This window comes from Gobio gobio (assembly GCF_949357685.1).
Source record: "Gobio gobio genome assembly, chromosome: 16".
Taxonomy (NCBI): domain Eukaryota; kingdom Metazoa; phylum Chordata; class Actinopteri; order Cypriniformes; family Gobionidae; genus Gobio; species Gobio gobio.
Window position 1 is genome coordinate 12926470 of NC_137109.1, and position 24639 is coordinate 12951108.

The 24639-nt window shown below is 36.6% G+C and overlaps 1 protein-coding gene across 2 annotated transcripts in view; it reads left to right on the top strand.

The window, feature by feature from the left end:
* Positions 1-24639, top strand: part of tbc1d9b (TBC1 domain family member 9b) — an 89947-nt gene that overhangs the window by 50838 nt on the left and 14470 nt on the right. For both annotated transcript variants that reach the window (XM_079839778.1, XM_079839777.1), the window contains exons 9-15: positions 7203-7353; positions 10043-10257; positions 17902-18019; positions 18115-18317; positions 19134-19216; positions 24238-24367; positions 24461-24559. In XM_079839778.1, the coding sequence (XP_079695904.1) occupies positions 7203-7353; positions 10043-10257; positions 17902-18019; positions 18115-18317; positions 19134-19216; positions 24238-24367; positions 24461-24559 (999 nt within the window). The remainder of the gene's footprint in view (positions 1-7202; positions 7354-10042; positions 10258-17901; positions 18020-18114; positions 18318-19133; positions 19217-24237; positions 24368-24460; positions 24560-24639) is intronic.

Below are 24639 nucleotides of genomic sequence, written 5' to 3' on the forward strand. Positions count from 1 at the left end.
ATGTCTAGTATTGCATTAGTATTGCATCCTTCTCATGGGCATTTAATACTTTTTGACTTTTCAGTCTGAGTTAAATCTCTTTTTTGGCTCAATTTATCTGTAAAAGAAAACATGCCTAATAATTCTGCACACCTGAATATAAGGTGATTTTCATTTCCAGCCTTCATGAACAATTATATATCACTTATACATTATTAAATACTAAATCAATAGTAGTTATTAGGATTACTGTGGTTTGGAATTGGTCAAATGTGCCTGGAAAAAAAATATGATCAGAAAATCAACGTGCCTAATAATTCTGCACTCCCTGTATACGAACAAGTTCTCAGTTTAGGATTAGAACAAATTCAACCCAAGCGCCTTTGATGACGTGGATGATTACGTTACTGTTTATCATCTGTCCATCATCGTCTAAAGCCCGCCCTGACAATTTCATTGGTCCGAACAGTTTCTGTTCGGGCATAATTACTTCTCTACCGATCAAGCCCAGACCGAACTGCCCGAGTTAAAAAGTTGTGGGCGGGGCTAAGTTCGGCTGGCATCCAGGCTAAGGGAAAGCAGTACAATCTCAAAAACGACAGATATCGGTTCGTATCCAAGGCAAACCATTTAACATCACAATAATACAAGTCTATGCCCCAACCACTGATGCCACTGACTAATAGAGTTCTGTCAAGAGAACACTCTGATCATAGCAAACACACTTTTCCAACAACCCAAGGGCGACACATGGACAGGGCCAGATGGTCAATACAGAAACCAGATTGATTATATTTTGAAACCAAAGATCGAGCAGTTAGTAAAAACAAGACCTGGAGCTGATTGTGGCTCAGATCATGAGCTTCTTATTGCAAAATTCAGGCTCAAATTGAAGAAAGTAGGCAAAACCACTAGGCTTCAAGGATTAGATCTGGTAGACAGAGTGCCTGAAGAACTATGGATGTAAGTTCTTAACATTGTACTGGAGGCAGCAACCAAAACCACCCCAAAGAAAAAGAAATGCAAGAAAGCAAAGTGGCTGTCTGATGAGGCTTCACAACTAGCTGAGGAGGAAAGTGAAAGGTAAGGGAAAGATGTACCCAACTGAATGCAGATTTCCAGAGAATAGCAAGGAGAGATAGGACAGCTTTTTTAAATGAACAATGCAAAGAAATAGAGGAAATAAACAATAACATGGGAAAATGCTAAAGCCTTTGATTGTGTGGATCACAAGAAACTATGGCAAGTTCTTAAGGAAATGGTACCAGTACCAGACCACCTAATCTGTCTCCAGAGAAACCTATATGTGGGTCAAGAAGCAACAGTTGGCACCGGACATGGAACAGCTAATTGTTTTAAAATTGGTAAAGGAATACGACAACGCTGTATATTGTCCTCCCTACTTATTTAACTTGTACGCTGAGTACATCATGCAGTAATACCAGGCTGGATGAATCACAAGCCAGAATTAAAATAGCTGGGAGAAATATCAACAACCTCAGATATGCAGCCAATACCACTCTAATGGCAGAAAGTGAAGAGGAGTAGTAACGTATGGTTGTGAGAGCTGTTTTATAAGGAAGGCTGAGCACCGAAGAATTGATGCTTTCGAACTGTTGTGTTGGAGAAGACTCTTGAGAGTCCCTTGGACTGCAAGGAGATCAAATCAGTCAGTCAGTCTTAAAGGAAATCAACCCTGACTGTTCATTGGAAGGACAGATACTGAAGCTAAAGCTCAAGTACTTCGGCCACCTAATGAGAAGAGAGGACTCATTAGAAAAGACCCTGATGCTGGGAAGGCAGAGGGTGAGATGGTTAGATCAATGCAATGAACATGAAATTGGGCAGACTCAAGGAGATAGCGGAAGACAGGGAGGCCTGGCATGCTGTAATTCATGGGGTCCCAAAGAGTCGAGTATGACTGGGCGACTGAACAACAACAAACTTTGTTGGAACAGTTTGGGGATGGCCCCTTCCTGTTCCAACATGACTGCACACCAGTGCACAAAGCGTCGGTCCATAAAGACATGAGCGAGTTTGGTGTAGAGGAACTTGACTGGCCTGAACTCAACCCGATAGAACACCTTTGGGATGAATTAGAGCGGAGACTGAGAGCCAAGCCTTCTCGCCCAACATCAGTGCCTGACCTCACAAATGAGCTTCTAGAAGAATGCTCATAAATTCCCATGAACACACTCCTAAACTTTGAGGAAAGCCTTCCCAGAAGAGTTGAAGCTGTTATAGCTGCAAAGGGTGGGCCAACTTCATATTAAACCCTACGGATTAAGAATGGGATGTCATTAAAGTTCATGTGCATGTAAAATCAGGTGTCCCAAAATTTATATCAATATAGTGTAAATTAGTGCACAGTTATGACATGTAGGGGTCTGGTATCATTCTGAAGTAGGGATGAAACGGTATGGAAATTTAACATCACGATTATAGTGACCCAAATTATCACGGTTATCAATATTATCACGGTTTTGTTCTAACGAGATGAGTGTTCAAAAAGAACAGATGCACACACTTAAAACATTTCAACAAGTTTTATATTTGAAATTCAACAAACAACAAATAACTAAAGCAGCTCTAAGCACTTTTTTAAGCTAGATTCTGTGGGATTTCTTTACTTAATGGCCGTCGTCAATAGCAACGCATAACGCATAAATAATAATAATTTGTCGTAAATATAATCTCTAATATTATCTCTGTAAATATATTCTCAAGAAATATTCTCATCAGTGTTCAGCTATGATGCATTTAAATCTAGCATATTTTGTGTTAGAGCCCAAACAGTATCCAAGTGAAATAATGCATATCCATATTTCCATATGATTTGACAGTTTATTTTATTAAATATCAAAATGTGTGCATCATACCTGACACCTAGATGAACACTTTACAGTCAGTTTTATGACTGTCATTCTCTTTAAATGCTAGTGAAGTTTGGTAACGTTATACACGTTTCAATGTTGTATGTAACTTTAGAGACGGTCCCTAAATTCGCTAGCGTTATGCCAGTCATATCAGATGCGTTGTGGTTCTGCTGAGTTTTTTTAAACCATTTTCGCTGCTGAAACAGAACAAAAACAGTCAACCTATGTATGCTGAGTGAATCTCTTGCGTACATCGCACGTTTTTCTCTGCTTTGAGTGCAGATTTCAGTGATTGAGCGCGGCGCGCGCTCTGAACGCCTCTGATTATGAGACATTGCATTCATAAACTCAATAGAACACGTGTGAGTGGTTATAATGCGCAACGCGATTATAACAGATGGCTTTTGAGAAGACTATAATAAGTTCAACAGCCAGAGTGGCTAGTGTGCAGCCGAAATAACGTTATACCCGCAAATGGCGGTTGTTGTTAATGTCAAGCCCTGATTATTATCCCTTAAATGTCACCTTAGTCTTGACTGAATTTGTTCGTTCGCTTCACATTATAATTTGCCAGACGTAGTTTTGGTATGAGGTCAAAGTCCACTTGCCTTGCGTTCGTAGTTTTGAAGTGTTTTCCCCATTACAGTGACTTTCTTCTGGCATGTTCTGCAGAAGGTGACCATCTTAGATTAAGTTTCTCTCAGGACTTTTGTAAAAGCCAAAATATGACCACGCCTCAGATTTGGTCCTTTTAGAAGGCAGAACAATCCCCCAGCGCTGTCACTGCCTTCTGCCATTTCTTCTCATTCAAAAACAGCGGTGCTGCGTCAGACTGACGCTGACTGGACAAGACTTACCGCGAGTTTTCACAACCGTGATAATCTCACGCGGTTTTAATGATAATACAATTTTATACGATATTACTAACCGTCACTAAATTTTATCGTGGTTTATCGTGAAACCGGTAATCGTTTCATCCCTATTCTGAAGGGGTTTATTTTGTGATAATGACCGGTTTATTGCACATTATCTGCTTAATTTACACAGCTACTTAGCACTTAAATACAAAAGTTTCGGTATGATTGTTAATATTTTTGAAAGAAGTCTGTTCTACTCACCAAGGCTGCATTTATTTGATCAAAAATACAGGAAAACAGTGACATATTATTACGATTTAAAATAACTGTTTTTTTTTATGTAAATATGTTAAAATGTAATTTATTGCTGTGATCAAAGCTGAAGTTTCAGCATAATTACTCAAGTTTTCATTGTCCAATGATCCTTAAGAAATCCTTCTAATATGCTATTTTTGTGGAAACTGTGATTCTTTTTTTTTTTCAGGATTCTTTGATGAATAAAAAAGTTATGAATAATACCATGTATTTAAAATAAAATATTTTTTAACATAAATTCTTTACCGTCACTTTTGATAAATTGAATGTATCCCTGCTGAATTTTCTCTCTAAATAAATAATCTTAATGCCTTCAATCTTTTGAACAGTTGTGGAAATAGACATAAAATATTGATTTGAGTTTAAAGCCACCTTCGGGACAAATGTGGGCAAAATCATTTTTATTTTTATTTTTATTTTTTAAATACTTTCCTTAATCTGAGCGGTACAACACTTGGCTACTTTTCCTAAGTTTGTCACCTGAACACACAAAAAATTGACTCGATTCTACAATGTTAAGTGCTTGGGAAAAAACCTGTAATTCAGAGCATTTATTTTATTTGTCCAATAAAAATCAATAAATCCAACACAATGCAGATCATACATACTAGTGATGTGTGGATGGGCTATTATTTCATCCGCAACCGCATCACAAAACTCATCATCCGTCCGCCATCCATCCGCACCAACGTTTTTGACCAATTTTCAAAACCGCACCCGTCCGCCATCCGCTGATTGGGCGATCAGCAGCGAGACTAGAAAGCTCTCAGAATATCAGCAGTGAACTCCGTCTCCGATCGGCGCACAGGGACAAAAATAAATAAATAGCCTAAATTAAATGCACTGTACTGTACAATATTTTCATTGTAGCCTAATAGAAAACGCTTTTTGGCACATCATTTCAACATGCTGCTATTTAGCCTACTACTAAATGCTTATTTCACTTTATTTTTTAGCAAATAGATAGAAAGCTCGAATAAAATAACAAGTAATTTACATTATAGGCTAATAATGTTCACATTTGTAGTTACCTGCACCCAAAAAACTTACCTGCTTGCCTTGCACATCTAATTAATGGGCACAGTTTTTCGAATATTTTTAAAATTTTATTTTTTATTTATTTTTGCTGTGGATGTTATTGAGCTTGTAGAAATCGGAAAAACAACACCAATTCTGCGACACAGATGAACCTTGATTGATATCTCTATCAGACAATGCCTATTTTATATGCCAAAAGAAACAACTGGCAGTAAAAAATTATTAATGTAGGCATAGGCTATAGTCGCATGTTTTGGCAAACAGTTGAAAAAAATAAATAAAAAACGGCATATTGTAGCTAAGCCTTATAGGCTCAGTCACCCCCACAAACTTAAATTAGAAAAATAAATATGCCATCTTCTATATCTTATAAATATGCCAAACTTATTCCAGGCAACACTTTTCTGACCTTCTATTTCCCTGTGTTTTTAATTCTCCTTTTTTGAGTTTGTCACGTACCTACTTCGCCGGCGTTGCCATCTCTGATAATAACAAGCAGTCGATCTGCATAAACTCGACTAGCCATATTACTGCCTGATGAAAATTTGACTATTTCAAAGTGTGCTCGATTTTTTGGGATGTAGGTATAGTCAGATAACAATATTTAACAATGTACACATATATTTTTAATATGATTGGTTCAACCGCCCGCCCGCCACCCGCCCGAATTTAATTAAAATATTATTTTTCGTCACGTCATTCGCCTTATCCGCGGAGTCCGTGGCTGTCATTCGCCAACCGCGCATCTCTAATACATACACACAAATGAAGCAGTGAGCCTATACAACATTCTCAATGTGGCAAACACTCACATTCGCACACAAATGCACACATCCACAAAAGCATTGCATTTTTACAATAGTTTTATTTTTTATTACATTGAGTTTTATTTTTTTAATTTTGTCAAATAAAAAACAGTCACTCACACACAGACAAAGGTATTAAATGAGCCAATAACAGCCACTGCAAAACACACACACACACACACACACACACACACACACACACACACACACACACACACACACACACACACACACAGGGGGGGTTTTGTGAAATGTGGGGACATTCCATAGGCGTAATGGTTTACCGTACAAACCGTATTTTATATCCCCCTACACTGCCCCTGCCCCTAAACCTAGCCATCACAGGAAACTGCACTGTTTACTTTCTGTAAAAAAAAACTCATTCTGTGTGATTTATAAGCCTTTTGAAAAGTGAGGACATGGGGAACGTCCTCATATTTCACCCTCTTTTTGTAATACCTATGTCATACCCATGTCATTATACACATTTGTGTCCTGATATTTCACAAACACATGCCCACACAGACACACACACACAGACACACACACACACACACACACACACACACACACACACACACACACACACACACACACACACACACACACACACACACACACACACACACACACACACACACACACACACACACACACACACACACACACACACACACACACACACACACACACACACACACACACACACACACACTTCAAAGTCAGAATAGTCCTACTGCTAAATGGTTTGATACCATTTGCTTTTATTGAGTTATTGTTAGGTGTATTGTTTATTCTTACCTGTTTGGTATTTTTTGGAGTTATTGAAATGTTATGTTTTTTCTTAGAAATAAATGATTGCTCTTTCTCCTACTTTGTCTTTTCCTTATAGCATGATCATATTTGTCTGTAAGCATATTTTGGCATCTTTGTATAGTCTCACCCAACACAAATGGTTTTTAAAACATTCTACAATTGTAACTTGTGATAAAATCTAAAACTTAAGAGGTTAAGGTTGTAAAAATAAGTATATTTTACATAAAAAATTTTTACTTTTAGAGGTAAATAAATTGATTAATACCCCAAAAATCACAAAAAGGCATAAATTGATAGAATTTATTTTATTGAAGATGGTGATATAACATTTATTTAAAAAAAAAATTGGGATCACACCTGAGACCACGAAGACGGGATTAAGGGCTGTTATGCGAAGAGGGCTTGGGGGTTTAATTCTTTTTTTGAGAGTTGTGAAACTAGCACTGCTGTGCAGAACATCTGTTGCCTGGTGTTTCCTTGATTTTGTTTTGACCATCCTCTTTCTGTTCATCCAGACAAGAGAGAAGATGAAAGAGGAATCATGGAACATCCATTTCTTTGAGTATGGACGTGGAGTGTGTATGTACCGCACATCTAAGACGAGAGAGCTGGTTCTGAATGGGATACCTGAGAGTTTGAGAGGAGAGCTATGGCTGCTGTTCTCAGGTAATGAATCCTCCAAACACCAGGAGGCGCCGTTCACCCAGACCGCGGACAGAGGCTTTCTGCTCTGTCCTTAACTGCAAAGATCTCTGTAATAAAAGGGTGAATGTTTGGATTGGAATACTAGTATACTTACTTTATATACATTTTATTTGTGCTACACAGTGTTATTTTATCACACACACACACACACACACACACACTTGTTTGTTTTTGTGAAATGTGAGGACATTCCATAGGCGTAATGGTTTTTATACCGTACAAACCGTATTTTCTATCCCCTTACACTGCCCCTGCCCCTAAACCTAACCCTCACAGGAGACTGTGCAGTTCACTTTCTGTGAAAAAAACCTTGTTCTGTGTGATTTATAAGCATTTTGAAAAGTGAGGACATGGGGAACGTCCTCATATTTCACCCTCTTTTTGTAATACCTATCTCATACCCATGTCATTATACACATTTGTGTCGTGATATTTCACAAAAACATGCCCACACACACTCGCGCGGACGTGGAGACACACACACACCCGCCCATAACGTTACAAGTCCGATCACGAGTGAACCAATTCAATAACTCCTTCTCAACCCTGTGACAGCGCTAAGGTATGTAATCAATAGATTTCAAACGAACTGTAATGTTATGCAAAACACATGTAACACATAAACACATATAAAAAAAACATGTTTTAGCCTACTCACATAAGTGTGTGTTCAGAAGGAAGCTTATGCAGGGACGATCCTTAACTCACGAGTCGGTGGGCGGGGCTACAGAAGCATTATTTATCTGTAGAGGTGGCGTCTAGGTCCTATTACGTAAGAGATCCGCATATTCTGAGAGCTCTCGTTTTCTGGGCCTGGTGTCAATAAAAGCTTTTCTTTGATTAACAAGGAAGTTTTCAGCTCGGAAACTTACAGGATATTCTTATATTACCATTACCTTTTATATATCAAAAGAAAATGAAAATGTATATATCTGATTTCTTAGTTCATCACCCCTTTAAACACCAATGCTGACTGTACCGCTCAAGCTGCTCAATCCGCGATTTGACATCTTTGTCAGAAGATTGAAGCTCCGTAATGTGTCTAGTAAATCTGCACATCTTCTCCGAGTGCTCATTAACATCGGAGACTAGCTTCTTCACTACCACAGACAGGTTGTCAATGGCTTTTGTTGTAGCATCAGTCGAGTTCTCGATGGAGATTAGCTTTTGGAAAGTAGCGTCTTGTTTTGCAGACAGTGCTTCAATGGCACTCAAAATGTCGGCAATACCCCCACTTGTTTCAGACTTCTTTTTAGATTTTTTAGAAGGAGGACTTTTTGCAGGAGTCGCTGGAAAGGGCATCATTAAACAAAGATTGAGATTGTGTCGCATCACCCGACGCAGGAGGGCCAGCAAGCACAGCAAACCTGTTGCTCAGGCATGTGTCAGAGACTATTTCAACTTCGGCACCGTCCTCGATATCCATAGCTTTCTAAAAAAAACCCACATCTATTTCTTCCCATTTAGCAAAAGGCGATGAAAAACAACTCAAACTTTCACATAGAAGACAGCAAAGTATAAATGAAGAATTAAAGTGAACTGATTAATCACATTACTACCACAACCGCCAGAATTAAAAATCACATGTCTGTCCACCATGACACCATCTTGGCCCAGGTTGTTGCCTAAAGCTTTCAGGCAATGTGGATTGATGTATTGGCAGACGTGGTCTGCTGCAAATTTAAACGAGAACCAATCAAAAGCATCAGAATAGCATCACTTTACTAAACAGCCTTTAAAGGGCAGGAGGCATCAAGCACATCAAAAAAACGGGCAAAGCAACAAATTAATATTTTTCAACATATCCTAGTTTTTACAGAAAATATTCAGATGTAACCCCCTTTGTAATCATTAACATTTTCATAAGTAACTAATTACATTTTTTCACAGTAACTGTAACTGATTATACTTACATTTATTTTGTAATTAAATTACGTGATCTAGTTATGTACACAACAGACAAAATATGCATATTCAAATATGCTTTATAAAGATATATTTATGCAAGCGATGGAAATATGTAAATATAAGTGTAAATGGTAAATTGAAATTGAGTTTTTTATTGAAGCTTAATTGTTTTATTTTAGTTCAAGTTTTAGTTATTTTAATGTGCTATGTGATGTGATGTGTTAATATTTCTATTTAATGTACTTTTTTTCTGTTTTAGTCATTTTTGCATCAGCTTAGTTACTTAAACATAAACAAATAGTTTGACAAAAAAAAAAATCTATTTTTTTTTGTATTTTTTTTAATAAAATTGTTTTGGTTAACAATAACAACACTGGTATTACGTTGTAATTTTAACATGATTATGCTTTACTTTATGGTTCAGAATGAAATATTGTGATTTTACATTTTTAATCCAGTTTGTCAAGAAAGCGATATTAGAGCATCATTAGAGTATGCATTTGCATTCTGAGTGAGTCTGAGTAGTGTGCTTGTCCAAATGTAGCCAATGTGTGAATGTGTGTTGACGACTTCTGCTTGTATGTGACCGTCAAAGATCATGTTTGCACATCAGTGTGAGATATCACATGCTGTCAGAGGAAAAACAGACTGTCAACTGTTGTCATAGAGATTGTCATGGATCTCATTATGATTATGAAAATCTTTTTCCAGGCTTTATTTGTACACTTTTCCCATTTTCCAGGTGCTCAGAACGAGATGGCCACACACCCGGGTTACTACGGCAGTTTGGTTGAGCAGGCGATGGGTAAATGTACTCTAGCGACAGAGGAGATCGAGAGAGACCTCCACCGCTCCATGCCTGAGCATCACGCCTTCCAGAACGAGATGGGCATTGCTGCGCTGAGACGGGTCCTGACGGCCTACGCTTACAGGAACCCTGGCATCGGATACTGCCAGGTACACACACACAGAAACGTTTTTTACACACACACACACAGAAATTTTCTTTAAATCTGCCAGTTACAGAGTGTTTTGGGTAAGCGGATCTGTTGTTATGTATCGTTCTCATTGGTATGTATTGTACCTCATTGGTACAATGCATATGGGGGATTTCATACGCAGGGAAAGCGCAAATAGCTCGCCCAAGAGGAAAGATGTGCTGTTACTGTCAGATCTCGATCAACTAAAATCACATTGTATTTAATACAAAACTAAATAGACTAAATCAAATGAAAAAAAAGTCATAACTAAACTATTTTCATTTTTATACAAAAACGTATAAACTGTTAAAGACAGACCTACTGTAAGCAGACCTTTTACTATCCGAGTATATGCATGTTAGTCATCAATTTGCATTATTTCAACTAAAGAATACATTATTATATTTTATTATACTTATATTACATTATATTTACCACTGCTATAGTGCCCAAAAATTATGTCCGGAGAGAATATTTGTTTTTAATGAGCCTACAAGTTCAACCTATAAACTTTGTTAAGGTATTCGACAAAATGTATTTGGCAAAAAAGAATGTTATTTTATTATGCTATGGCAAGCCATAAAACATTAATCATTAATCCTGCTGTGTGAAATGTGTCCTGACTGAAAATTACATCGGTGATGACCGACAGCCAATGAGAGAGCAAGATACAGGGCAGCGAGAAATTTGGGGAGGAGTTATGGACCAGAATATCAATATTTTAATAGATATATTTACAATAATATCAAACCGAAACAAAGCACAAACATTTGCTTGACCAGCCACAACAGCAGCACATTGCAAAATGATTTATTTACCTCCAACTCTTTACAGAACACTATCATTGCTCCCTGTGTCTCCAACCATTTCCTCCGCCGTAATCTTTTTTCTTTTTCTCCTTTCCCTGCAAATCAGCGCACAGACCATTTGGATCGCAAATTTTTTGCAGTCTATATTTTTAATACGAATTCCAGTCTGGCGCATATTTGATCTCGTGTTGTTTCCTTGTCACTTCTCGCTTGTGTGAAACGTAGTTTGCGCACCGGAGACAGCTGTCGGCAATTCTTCCTCTTGTTCAGTCATGTATAGTCGCCAATCCATCGTGCAGTGTGAACACAGCAGCGACTGAATGCTACCCCAGATAGTAATGCAGTGTGAACAGAGCAGTGATCCTACCAGTATGAAAATTGTGCAGTCTGAACTTGGCATTAGGTACTAGTGCCTATTCTGTAGATACTAGTACCCTTTTAAAAGATACTAGTAGTTATTCATTAGATACAAGTCCTTATTTTTAGGTACTGATACTCATTCATTTGATACTAGTACCTATTAAATTGGTAATAGTACTTATTCTGTCATGATCCTGGCTCTTTCCTTTCTTTCTTTTCTCTTTTCTCCCTCTTCTGGTCACACTCATTATTACATTCTGTTACGCACACACATTAGCATTCATTTACTCAATCGTTTTCAGCTGTCTCATCACCTCATTCCTTACGTACTCACAGTCTTGTTCATTATCTCTATCGTTCTCATCTGTTGCCCACTTTCTCTGATTGGCTTCTCTATTTCTTGTCCTTCCTTTCTCTTGTTCTTCGTCGGATTATTGCCTTAATGTTACGTACCTATTTTTCTATCACTGTCCCGTCTTAGTCCCGTCCGGTGCATGTTCATTCCTGACTGATTTGTTATCACCTCGTATCTGCTCTATTCGAAGTCTCCAGCTACGTGAGTGGTTTACGGCTTGGCATTCCTTGCTCTCTTCGGACCCAGCCTGTCTCTCTGCCGCCGAGGATTTCACATTGCCGTTCCTGACCGGGCGGCTCTGTTCCTTACGTTTGATGAACTTTCTGTTGGATTTAAATGCCTTGTAGCTTCCTGAGTAATTCTGCCCTGAACTGAATTAAAACTTTGTCAAATCACCTTCTGCTTTTGGGTCCTCATCTCCTGTACGTGACATATTCATTAGATACTAATACTTATTTCGATAGCGACTAGTACCTATTATTTTGTTACTAGTAACACATTTAATTGTTCGAATATTACAATTAAATAATACTTAAATCGATATGTCATCCTCAATAAACCCGTCTCCAGCGTGTTGCCTCCGATCATTCGAATATTGCACTTTAATAATTATTTAATCAACATCAATAAACCCGTCTCCGGCGTGTTGCCCCCGGTCCCTCGAATATTCCGATCTATTATGACCTCTGACCTGTAAAGCTGCCAGAATAATAATAATAATAATAATAATACGCTGTTTGTTAATTGGCCAGAGGAGAACTGGCACCCCGACTGAGCCTGGTTTCTCCCAAGGTTTATTTTTCTCCATTATGCCACCCAATGAAGTTTTTGGTTACTTGCCACTGTCGCCTTTGGCTTGGCTTGCTCAGTTGGGGACACAACATTTTCAACTAAACATCCAAATAAATTTAATTACTAAACTAAATTAAATACATCAACTAAATAACTGATCTGCCCACATTGTCACTGTATGATAATTGAAATGAGCTAGATGACATCACCATTTTCTCCAGAGCGGCTGTCCAGCTGAATCAAATTCTGTTGCATTATTTTCCTGTTTAACACTGTGAAGCTGCTTTGAAACAATCTGCATTGTTAAAAGCGCTATATAAATAAAGTTGACTTGACTTGACTACTAGTATCTAGTAATAGGTACTAGCATCTAAAAAATAAGTACTACTAGTACCTAATGAATAACTACTAGTATCTAATAAATATGTACTAGTCACAATTGAAATACATACTAGTCAGAACTGAACATTTGATATCTGAATGACAGATCCCCATAGAAGTCAATGGCAATGTATGTTCATGTATCTAAGGAATAAGTACTAGTATCTAATGAATAAGAACTAGTATATAATAAATAAGAAATAGTATATAATAAATAAGAACTAGTAGATAATAAATATGAACTAGTATCTAATAATAAGTCCTAGTAACTAATCAATAAGTACTAGTGTGCCATCCTCGATATGTCTACTTAATATCCTGACGGCCAGCTAAACTTTTTCCCCACACCATGACTCTGAAGATTAATTCTTAGTTCCACAGTTTTATTGGAGTTACAGAGAAAAGGTGAAACTGCAACATACAAAAGAGCAAGGACAAATTAGCGTCACGTCAATTTAATTCAACCTCAACTCCACATGATAAAGGCTGATTTGCACTATTACTGTTGCATTTTGTTTGTACTCATTTTAGCACTATTATAGGAGAAGAAATAAATGAAAACAACATTCTGGTCATTAACAAACGACACACGTGAGCTAACATTCGCATAGCCGAAGTACATTCAGACCATCTCCAGATTATACTTTATAAACTTAAAATTATTGTCAAAAATAATGAAGAATACCTCCAGACAATCTCACAAAACAAGGTATACTTACCGACGATGCTAAGCCAGACAAAAGAAGTCGACAGATACAATTGAAATGCAAATGGATTTAACAGACTAGAACAAACTAGTGATGTTAACAGTTACACCAAAGCTCCGAAGCGTGTGTCAAAAAAATGAAACGATTTTCAGTGAAGCTTTGTATTGATTCGTTCTATCAAAATCACGTGACCAATGACGTCCGAAGCTTCGTTTCACACACACCCACATGACTGCTTCGTACTCTGATTCAAAAAGCGCGACACGGGTTGTTAGAACTGTTGTATTGCACTAGTTTATTGTTGCAAGATTTTGTCATGGTTTTGAAATGTGGGAACACTTTCATTTCAGTTCGCCCAATAAGGTTGATAATATATTGGCTTTTGTTCTGCAGCCTTTATATATATATATATTTATATAATATATATATATATATAAATATATATATATATATATATATATATATATATATATATATATATATAATATAATATAATATAATATAATATAATATAATATAATATAATATAATATAATATAATATAATATAATATAATATTATATATATATATATATATATATATATATATATATATATATATATATATATAATATATATATATATACCACTTTGGGGTGGTATATATATATATATATATTATATATATATATATATATGTATTGTTTCTTTGTATGCATGCACCTGTATTTATTTAGTCTACTATTCATGAGTTTTTTTTGTTTTACAAACAGGTAAAATGTCCACATTCACAATACAAAATGTTATCTTTATTGGGTTTAGTTACTAGGAGTATGCAATGGAATAGATTGTCATGTATTTAATATATTGATTGATTGATTGATTAATTTATTCATCTATCCATTAATTCATTTTTGCTTCTAAGATAATGGTTGCAAAATATTTAGTGACACAGCGTTTTCCCTCACTTTCACCAGCAGAGGTCCTCATCGAGCTCTGATTTGAAAAGCTTCGAGTAATTAACCTTCTAAGTTCTGATACAATTGTGCTAAAAGCTTCACTGGTTCAGAATGCTTTACTTCGCCATCACTAGAACAAACCGCTGAAACGCGCATGAAGTGCGTGAGTGTTTACTTCCCCAAACTACGGGTCGCGTAATAGGACATTTAGAACCATGCGATCTTGAAGTGAACATGACCTAAATAGAAACACATTAGGAAATTCATATTCCTGGAATACATTACCACAATGCTGACTAAATGTAAAGCATGTTTATCTTCTGTAACTTTAAAATTAATGCTCATTTACATTTTCTTACTCATAACAAAACAACTAGTATCTAATAAATAAGTACTGGTACCAATTTAATAAGCACTAGTATCTAATGAATGCGTACCAGTATCTAAAAAATAAATACTTGTATCTGATGTATAACTAAAGCCGCGTTTCCACCGCAGGAACTTTCCCCAGGAACTAGGAACTTTGGGGTGGTACTCGGTGTGTTTCGACCGCAAGAACCAAGGTCTAAATGAAGTTCCGGGTAAATATTTCCCCCTCCAAACGGCCCTGCTCCCGGGGTAGTACTTTTTCAAAGTTTGGGAACTTTCGGGGGTGGGACTTGGGCGCTGAACATGCTGATTGGTTGAACTCACGCAGCGGTTTTTTTTTTTACAACCGGCATTTTTAAAAGTCTTTTGCGAGGTTCGTTTGTTCTGCGTTCAGTAAATATCAGTCTTGCTCTTTCTGTCTGATGGCGCGCGTTCATCTCAGCCATCTCACGGTCAATGTCCATAATAGCTGATAATAACATACGTTGTCTGATTTTAAATCTAGCTTTACGAGCTTTCATTATACGCTTTAGTATCAGTGCTCGTCTCTTTTCCGCCCGTTTTGTTAATGACCTCTTTATTAAAACGATACATAACTACCAAAAGCAGCGCTGCTTGCATCTCCTCCATATTTGTTATTGTTGCAGACAGTATCGTGCAAAAATTATTCCTGTCCGTCGCTGACTGGGAGGAGCAAATTGTTCCGGGTAATTTCGGTGGAAACGCAGCTTAATAGTATCTTTTAAAAAGGTACTAGTATCTAAAGAATAGGCACTAGTGCCTAAAGAATAAGCACTATTAGCTAATGAATAAGTACTAGTACTTAATGGAATAGATACTAGCAGTGTTGGGCAAGTTACTGAAAATGTGTAATTAGTTACAGTTTCTAGTTACTTCTTTTAAAAGTAATTTAATTACTTTACCAATTACTGTATATCAAAAGTAATTAGTTACTTGGGAAAGTAACTTTTAAGTTACTTTTATGTCTGCTTTTTAAATGTAATTATGAACAGTACTGACCAGTCAAACACAATAAACATAATTTTTAGACCTATTTATTGTAATCAACAGGGCAAAAGGCCTTCAAATTAAGCAGTAGTACAGTGTTTAGTGTCCACCAGCAGCAGCGAGCATTCCTTCGGCGCAGCTGGGAGAGTATAGCCTGGGAGAGTTATGGCCTTTTTACACCTATTCATTTCATTAGTTTTCTCTGACCAGATATCTATCCGATTTTGAAAAGACCAGACCAGTAAATGCCTTCCGAGATTCTTTTGAGACGGATTTAAATCCAATTACTCACACAAACCAATTCAGAAGGTGCAACACGCGTCGCCGCAAATGAGTAAAGCAACCCAACACACAAACTGCTGCCTGTGAAACTGAAAGTAGGCTAAGTCTTAGATGCTCAAAAACACAATCATCTTCATTAAAACTATTGAGACTAAATGATCTTAGCAGTGCTTAGTTCGCTCTCTCTCATATTGCGGTCTTTGATCGTTTAATTGATACATAAAATGCAGCTCATATCGTTTATTTTCAGTGACGTGAACTCTGTTAAATGTGCATATTGCGCGGGAATTGAAGATCGGATTTATATTCATTTTGTGGAGAGGTGTATGGTAAAACAACCTGCATGTTTTTATTTTTATTTTTTTAGATTGTGTAGCCCGTTTCATTTGCGAGCGCCTACACCTAACCTCAACTTATAAAAAATGCCTTTTTACTGTGGTGGTGTTGGTGGTGGTGATAGTAGTTTAAACTAACATTGTAATGCTTGAAGTGTTTGATATCTATTGATTTTATTATAGGCAAGACAAGTCAAGTGTTGATTTGAGAGGCTAAAGCGTTGGGTTAACTCGCTGTCAGCCGCTGGCCGCTTGGTCATCACTTTAAAAAAACAAAAACTTTAATTTAACAAAAAAATTGCTCCAAACTTTTTTCTAAATTAACTAAAAAACTAAACGAAATATAACTACTTTGACATTAAAAACAAAAATTTTAATGGCTGCAACAATGTGTAATAGGGAGGATAAAAAAGAAAGGGAAAAAAAAAAAAACACGGGCCAGGCTAGGGCCTAGATCTGAGCTTCTTGTCTGCAAGCATTCATTTTTCACAAAAGAGAGTAATGCGAGTAACAAACTCATTTAAATTTCAGTAATTGTAATTGCGTTACTTGATTTGAAAATATTTAGTTACTTGCGCGTTACCACTAAAAGTAGTGGAATTACAGTAACGCGTTACTTTGTAGAGCGTTACTCCCAACACTCGATACTAGTATCTAAAGAATTAGTTCTAGTAGCATGAAAATAGATACTAGTACGTTTTTAAGGATTAAATGTTAAATCGGCTTTCCATAAATATGCAAAAAAACAATATTAGTACGTTTTAAGGATTAAATGAATGTGAAATCGGCTTTCCATAAATATGCATAAAAACAACAACATCAAGTGCATAGAAATACTAAAAGCTCACACAGATTAACTACATAATAATGTTTTCATATTTTGTTTGTTTTTGCATGTATTCATAATTTCTTTGTATGATAGCCTGGACAAAAATTATGTCAGTACTATTTTGCATGTTTCATTGCTTTATCACAAATATCACAATTGACTCTAAGCGTAACTACGAGATATACTTACAAAATCTTTAACACATTTTTGATAATATTTGAATAAAAGGTGAAGATGTAAATTTCCCTAGGCCGGTCATCAGTATAAATATGTATTTATTTATTTATTTTACTTATTTATTGTCTTGCATTTTGAAGATAATGTTTTGAAATCTGTGCATGTTAAGTACATTATCAGTGTTTTTTTGAGAAAAAAAGGGTACGAGAGACTGTTTAACATTGTTCTGTGTCCTCTCTCTCTCTCTCTCTCTCTCTCTCTCTCTTTCCATCCCTCCAGGCGATGAATATTGTTACGTCTGTGTTGTTGTTGTATTGCACTGAAGAGGAGGCGTTTTGGCTGCTTGTGGCTCTGTGTGAACGGATGCTGCCCGACTATTACAACACTAGGGTTGTTGGTCAGTCACGCAAATATAAGTACATGATGACAGCTGTGACTTTTTGCTTGTATATATTTCTCACTAGTATTTTCTCATGTCTTTCTCTGTGCCAGGAGCGTTGGTGGATCAGGGAGTGTTTGAGGAGCTCACCCGCGAGTGTTTGCCGCTGTTGTACGAGCGCATGCAGGAGTTGGGCGTCATCTCTACCATCTCTCTGTCCTGGTTTCTCACACTCTTCCTGTCTGTCATGCCTTTCGACAGCGCGGTGCTGCTCGTCGACTGCTTCTTCTATGAGGGCATTAAAGTCATTTTCCAGGTGCAAAAAAACTACATACAGGAAATCTCTTCACAATTTTTGCCACACAAATATTCACAGCACAAATTTCCATCATGCAAACAGAACATTAGAAAAGATCTAAAGTTGTATTGTTTGCAGAACTTTTTTACCTAATTAAAGGGATAGTTCACTCAATAATGAAAATTCTGTCATTAATTACTCAAAATCATGTCGTTCCACAACCGTAAGACTTTCGTGCATCTTCAAAACCATTGACAGCTACGCAACTGCCACTTTGACGCTTCAAAAAGTTAATAAATAATCCATATAATATATATATATATATATATATATATATATATATATATATATATATATATATAATAAATAATCGTATAACTAATCCATATTAATTATCTCTATATACCCTATTCATTAACAACATGTATTCTTATTTCTGTGCCATAGTTATTATATTGATTAATAATAGATAGTTAGCTAATCTGTGTGCTTTGTATATGTGCATTTCTGAAATGCATAACATGTACAAATCAATTTAAATTGTAATGTAGATGCATTTTCTGTGAAGCTGCTTTGAAACGATATCGTGAAAAGCGATATACAAATAAATTTGAATTGAATTAATTGAGTGGTTTAGTCTAAAATTTTCTGAAGATGCTTGATCACTTTATATGATGAACAGATTGAATTTAGGTTTTTATTCACATAAACATTCATCAACTCACACATCAGTTGTGGTAAACTGAGGTTCAACTGAGGTCCAATGGGGTTCGTTCTTGTGTGTTATGTCTTGCATGTGAATCTAACTAACATGTGTCTTTCTCTCTTATTCAGGTGTCATTAGCTGTGCTACATGCAAACATGGATCAACTGCTGTCCTGTTCAGATGAGGGAGAGGCCATGACCATTCTGGGCAGGTGAGTGTGGCTAATGCAACATTATATAGTTCATTATATGTACAATATGAATAAAGAGTGTTTTCAGATGACACTGACATAAAGCATTTAACAACTCTTTTCTTCTTTTAAATTTCATGAATCAGTTTTAGCCTTATAAAGCCTACAGTATCATATTTGATACGCACATTTAGGCCTCTAAATGATCAACATCTGCAGAAATCTAAGGCACACAATTAGGGCTGAAACGATTCATCGAGTTACTCGATTAACTCGATTACAAAAATTCCTTGAGGCAAAAATTCTGCCTCGAAGCCTCGTTAAATTCCTATGACGCGCACTATACGCGCAGGGATCTGATTCACACGGGCCGCTGTTAAATGTTCAGGAAGCACACCATAGCGCGTGATACATTTTGAATTTAGTTTATATTCTAGATGCCCAGAATCACTATAGTAACTGCATGTTTTACACAGTTTATGTAAGTTGATTACCGTTCTTATAGCTGACACACACACACACACACACACACGCGCGGCGCGCACAAGCCCCGAAGCCAGATCGCTTTCACTTTCGTCCTCATAAAGTTTGTCAAGTAAATGCTTTTAAAGCCTTGCCAGTTTGAACATTGAAGCGATTGTGCACTATTCAAAAACAACAATACGGAAAACTTATCCGTTCAGTGCTCAGCTTTTTTCTGTGACACGGAGAGTTGAGCCGTGTCGCGTCTTTGACAACGAGCGCGCGCCCTGAAGGCAGATCTCTTTTCGCGTGAAGATCGCGCGTGGAGAGCTGCGCAGAAACGCAGTGTCAACGCCATCCTGTGACTAAAGTAAAGTCACTAAAGTAGCTTAGAAACTCAACTCAACCGTTATAGGCATACATTTGAATACCTTTGAAGTAATTACAAACCACAGCTTCATAATGAATAGAGACGAATGAGTAATTCACACACACAATCACTCTCTCATTAATGCATCCAAATAAATGTAATGTAGGTCTGCTACTGTGTTAATGTATCTGTATCTGATGTACAACAAACATAAATCTGTCCCATAGACAATAACTGCTGAAAGTGAACCGTTTCCTTCAAGTATTTTAAAATCACAAAGAAATGCACTTTTTGCATTTGTTGGAAAAATTCCAACTTTAATAGTAGAAAATCAGTAACACACACACACGTATGCACCCTCCTCTCTCTCGCGCGCCAGTCAGACCAATCGTGGCAATGCATCACATATGCTTAAACGTTTATGTAGCCACGCAACAATAATTTCACTGTATACACCGGGACGTGATGTTGTGATGCGATCTTTCGAACGGATGCTTCACCTAAAATTCACCGCAATGCAAGTGATGCAAGTCAAATGCAGCGTTCTATTAAAAATGAATGTATGTATTTCTGCTGTACCAAACTGCAATGAAGCCTCACGCGCACACACACACACACACACACACACACACACACACACACACACACACACACACACACACACACACACACACACACACACACACACACACACACACACACACACACACACACACACACACACACACACACACACACACACACACACACACACACACACACACACACACACACACACACACAGGTTGCTAGGTTACCATAGCAAATAAGCTCACCCCAGAAATGATATATTATTTGTTAGTAGCCTAATGGTAAATGCTGCAGGCAGGGGTGCCGCTAGCAATTTTGGGCCCCATGAAAGAATATGATGTTGGGCCCCCTACCGCACCAACCTAGCTATCCAAAATCTTTGTCTGCAATTTATTAATACTGACCAATTAAGCTCTGCTCGCTCAACCCAGAATGCCCCAATTGTCTGATGAAACACTGATTAAAATTAAGATACAATTTATACAAAACAAAACTTAATGAAGTGGTCACAATCATGTCTGACCCACTCAATGTCTCCTGGCATTGCGCATGTTATGATGTGTCCTATCTCACTCATGCTGTTCACTCTTCATAATCAACATAGATTGACACATTGACAAAAATAATAACTATTATATAATTATAATATTTAAACATAAATATAAAAGTAAAACCCTTTTCTTAATAGCTACAACAAGTATAGTAGCCTCCAGTGAGATTTGAGCAAATGTCGTTTTACCCATGAGCGGTTCATGAGTGGAGCGGAAATGCAGAAATAAGCCATATCTTTGGTAGATTATACATTTATAATTTCTATTACATTACTACTAGTACTGTTACTACTAATAAAACCAATCTCTGGGTTAGGGTTAGGGTTAGGGTTAGGGCCCTTAGAATTAGGGATGCACCGGTTGAGCGGCCAAAAACCGGAACCGTTTTTTTTTCCGGTTTTTGGCCGGTTTTCTTTGTATTTTTCTGCCGATTTATCCGGAAGTGCGCCCGCGTGCACATACGCCTATATTGCAATCATTCGCGAACATGTCACTATTGTGTTACAAACGGAAACTGGAGAACTGAGGAAGAGCCGCTTTCCTGCGCGAGCCTACCTCTCCGCGCCCTGCACAAGTGCAGATAGTGAGCGTTTGTTCAGCTCAGCTTCATCTGCTCACACAACGCGTCTGCTAATGTCCGATTCGCGAAACAATGACTCCTTTGAACCGAATCATTTTAACGACTGGTTAGAACAACTGATCCGTCCAACACTTGAACTAACGAACCAGTTTATTAATTTACTCAGAACTCCTCTGAAATGAGAACACAAGTGTGCTTACCCAATTCAGCAAGAGTTAATATTAAGAAATAATTTAATCATCCACAGTCATTCAGCTTATTTATGTTGACAATGTGTAGTGAAATATAATTTAGTTTAGACTGGAGTGAGGTGAGACCAGAACAAAGTTGTTAGCTAGCTGATAATTTTACTAAATTGTATATGGTAGAAAATTAGGCTATTTATTAATTTTTTATGCTACTTTTTAATAATGATATGATTATACCAAAACAATTATCATTAAATAGTGTAAAAATGAGGATCAAAAGAAACAAACATCAAGGTAGAGATCATACATAATATCAGATGTCAAAATAAGATAAGCAAAAATTACAAAAGTTTCTTTGCATTATTTTACATGTATTGTCAGTGTTGCGCTCACAGATCATGTAGGTAGAGGACTTTACTGTGTGTGTGGATGACCATGTCTGTCAGAAACCACCGAAGACCATTTTTGACCCAGGAAAAACCCTGCTATAGGATGATAATTTTTATTTGGTAACACTTTAGAATAATGGTCATTAGTTAATATTGGTTAACTAAATTAGTTAACATTAACTAATAATGAACTGCACTTATAAAGCGTTTATTCATTTTGTTAATGTTAATTTCAACATTTACTAATGTATTATTAAAATCTTGTTAACATTAGTTAATGCAGTGTGAACTAACATGAACAAACCATGAACAGCTGTATTTATATTAACTAATGCTAACAAAGATGAACAAATACAGTAACAAATGTACTGCTCATGGTTAGTTCATGTTAGTTAATACATTAACTAATGTTAACTAATGACCATTATTCTAAAGTGTTACCTTTTATTTTACCTTAATTACATTGACTTAATTTGATTTAAAAAGCACCTTCTTAGTTTTTTTTCGTTGCACTAAACATTATTTGATTTAACATTTTGGAACAATTATATACTTTGGTTTTATTTAATTTCACTGGTAAAGACTTTTTTTCTGTACACTGAATTTAAAAACAAATGCTGATTTAAGTAACATCTTTGTTTGGATTGCAGAATATGCAGTTGTTGCCTTTAATTTCACCTTTCAGTCTTTTAATTTCCAATTAAATTTCTTGTTAATTTCAAATTGCGGACTTGTTTTCATTAGCCAAAAGCCAATTTAGCCTGTTAAATACCAAATAAACATCTTGTTCATGTATACTTTCATTCTTTTATTGTGTTAAAAAAAAATTTTTTTAAATCGGAAATCGGTATCGGAATCGGCCAGTTTTCTTGAAAAAAATCGGTATCGGAATCGGCCATGTAAAATCATGATCGGTGCATCACTACTTAGAATCGTCCTAACTTTCCCCCCCTTAGCTACGCCCCTGGCTGCAGGTGTAGAAATCTACACAAAAGATATTTACTTTGATGTCAGGGCTAGATTACAGCATGAAACCTGTTGTGCATACTAATAAATTAAATTGCCTTTCCTCTTCATTTTCGTTTTGCATTATTTGTTTTGGTTGTTTAAAAACACGGACATTTTTTTTATCCGATTAATCGATCGATTAAGTGCTAGATTAATCGATTACAAAAAGAATCGATAGCTGCAGCCCTACACACAATCTCCTCCAGTCCTTCTGTCGTCTGATTGATAGTTTATACTTTTATAGCAAGTAAAAGTATTCTAGTATAATTGTACAAGCGTCCACCTTCAGCTCTCAATTCATGTCTTTTTGTTGTGAAATCTTTACTGATTTGTATTAAGTAAATGTAAGAATAACTTTGATATTTCTAGTAATATTTTAAGATGAAAAAACTTACTGGACTGAAGCAACTTAGGTTTATTAAAGTAATTCTTTAGAAAAATCATGTTCAAGTGTGAGTATTAAATATGATCATCAGATCATTATCTCGTAGTCATCATTGTATGGCATTGCAGTATATATTTTAAAACTACAGAGCTTTGATCATAAAACTTAGCATGTTTATATGATATTCATATGCATTGTATGTAAGTATCTGCTATACTGTTAAATATGTTATTAATTTGCATTAAAACCAAGCATGAGAATTTCATCTCGCATTTAAATATTAGCAAATGTAATATTTTAACTCAGTTTGTGCCTCTGATTAAAATGAGGTTTTTTTTCCCTCCAAATTCTCACTATAACATAGACATTAAAGCATGATGTATCAAATATAAGAAAAAAATAGCTTTTTAAAATTTCTCTAAAGGTTCAATAAACTGTTCCATTTAAAAAAAAGTTTTATTTGCCCTCTTCTACTGTCTGAGGTTTGTGAATATGTTCTTAATAATGTTTGTGCTGTCATCTGTTTCTCTGTATTTTAGATATTTGGATAATGTTGTGAATAAGCAGACCGTTTCTCCACCCATTCCCCACCTTCATGCTCTGTTGACCAGTGGCAACAACCCTCCACCTGAGATTGATGCCTTTGAGCTCATTAAAGCGTCCTATGAGGTGAGGGGGCAGGGCCTAGTGCTTTGTTTTCCTGACCAATGACCAACGTGATTAATTTTAACTGCGTATGTCGTTTTTGTCTAATAATTGCAGAAGTTTGGTAGCCTGCGTGCCGACGTAATTGAGCAGATGAGGTTCAAACAAAGGTTAAAGGTCATACAGTCCCTAGAAGACACAGCCAAGAGGAGTGTGGTAAGTGTGTGTGCAACGACAGGACATATTTCACAATTTTAGACATTTCCACATGTGATCCTGAATGTGTGTTTGTGATG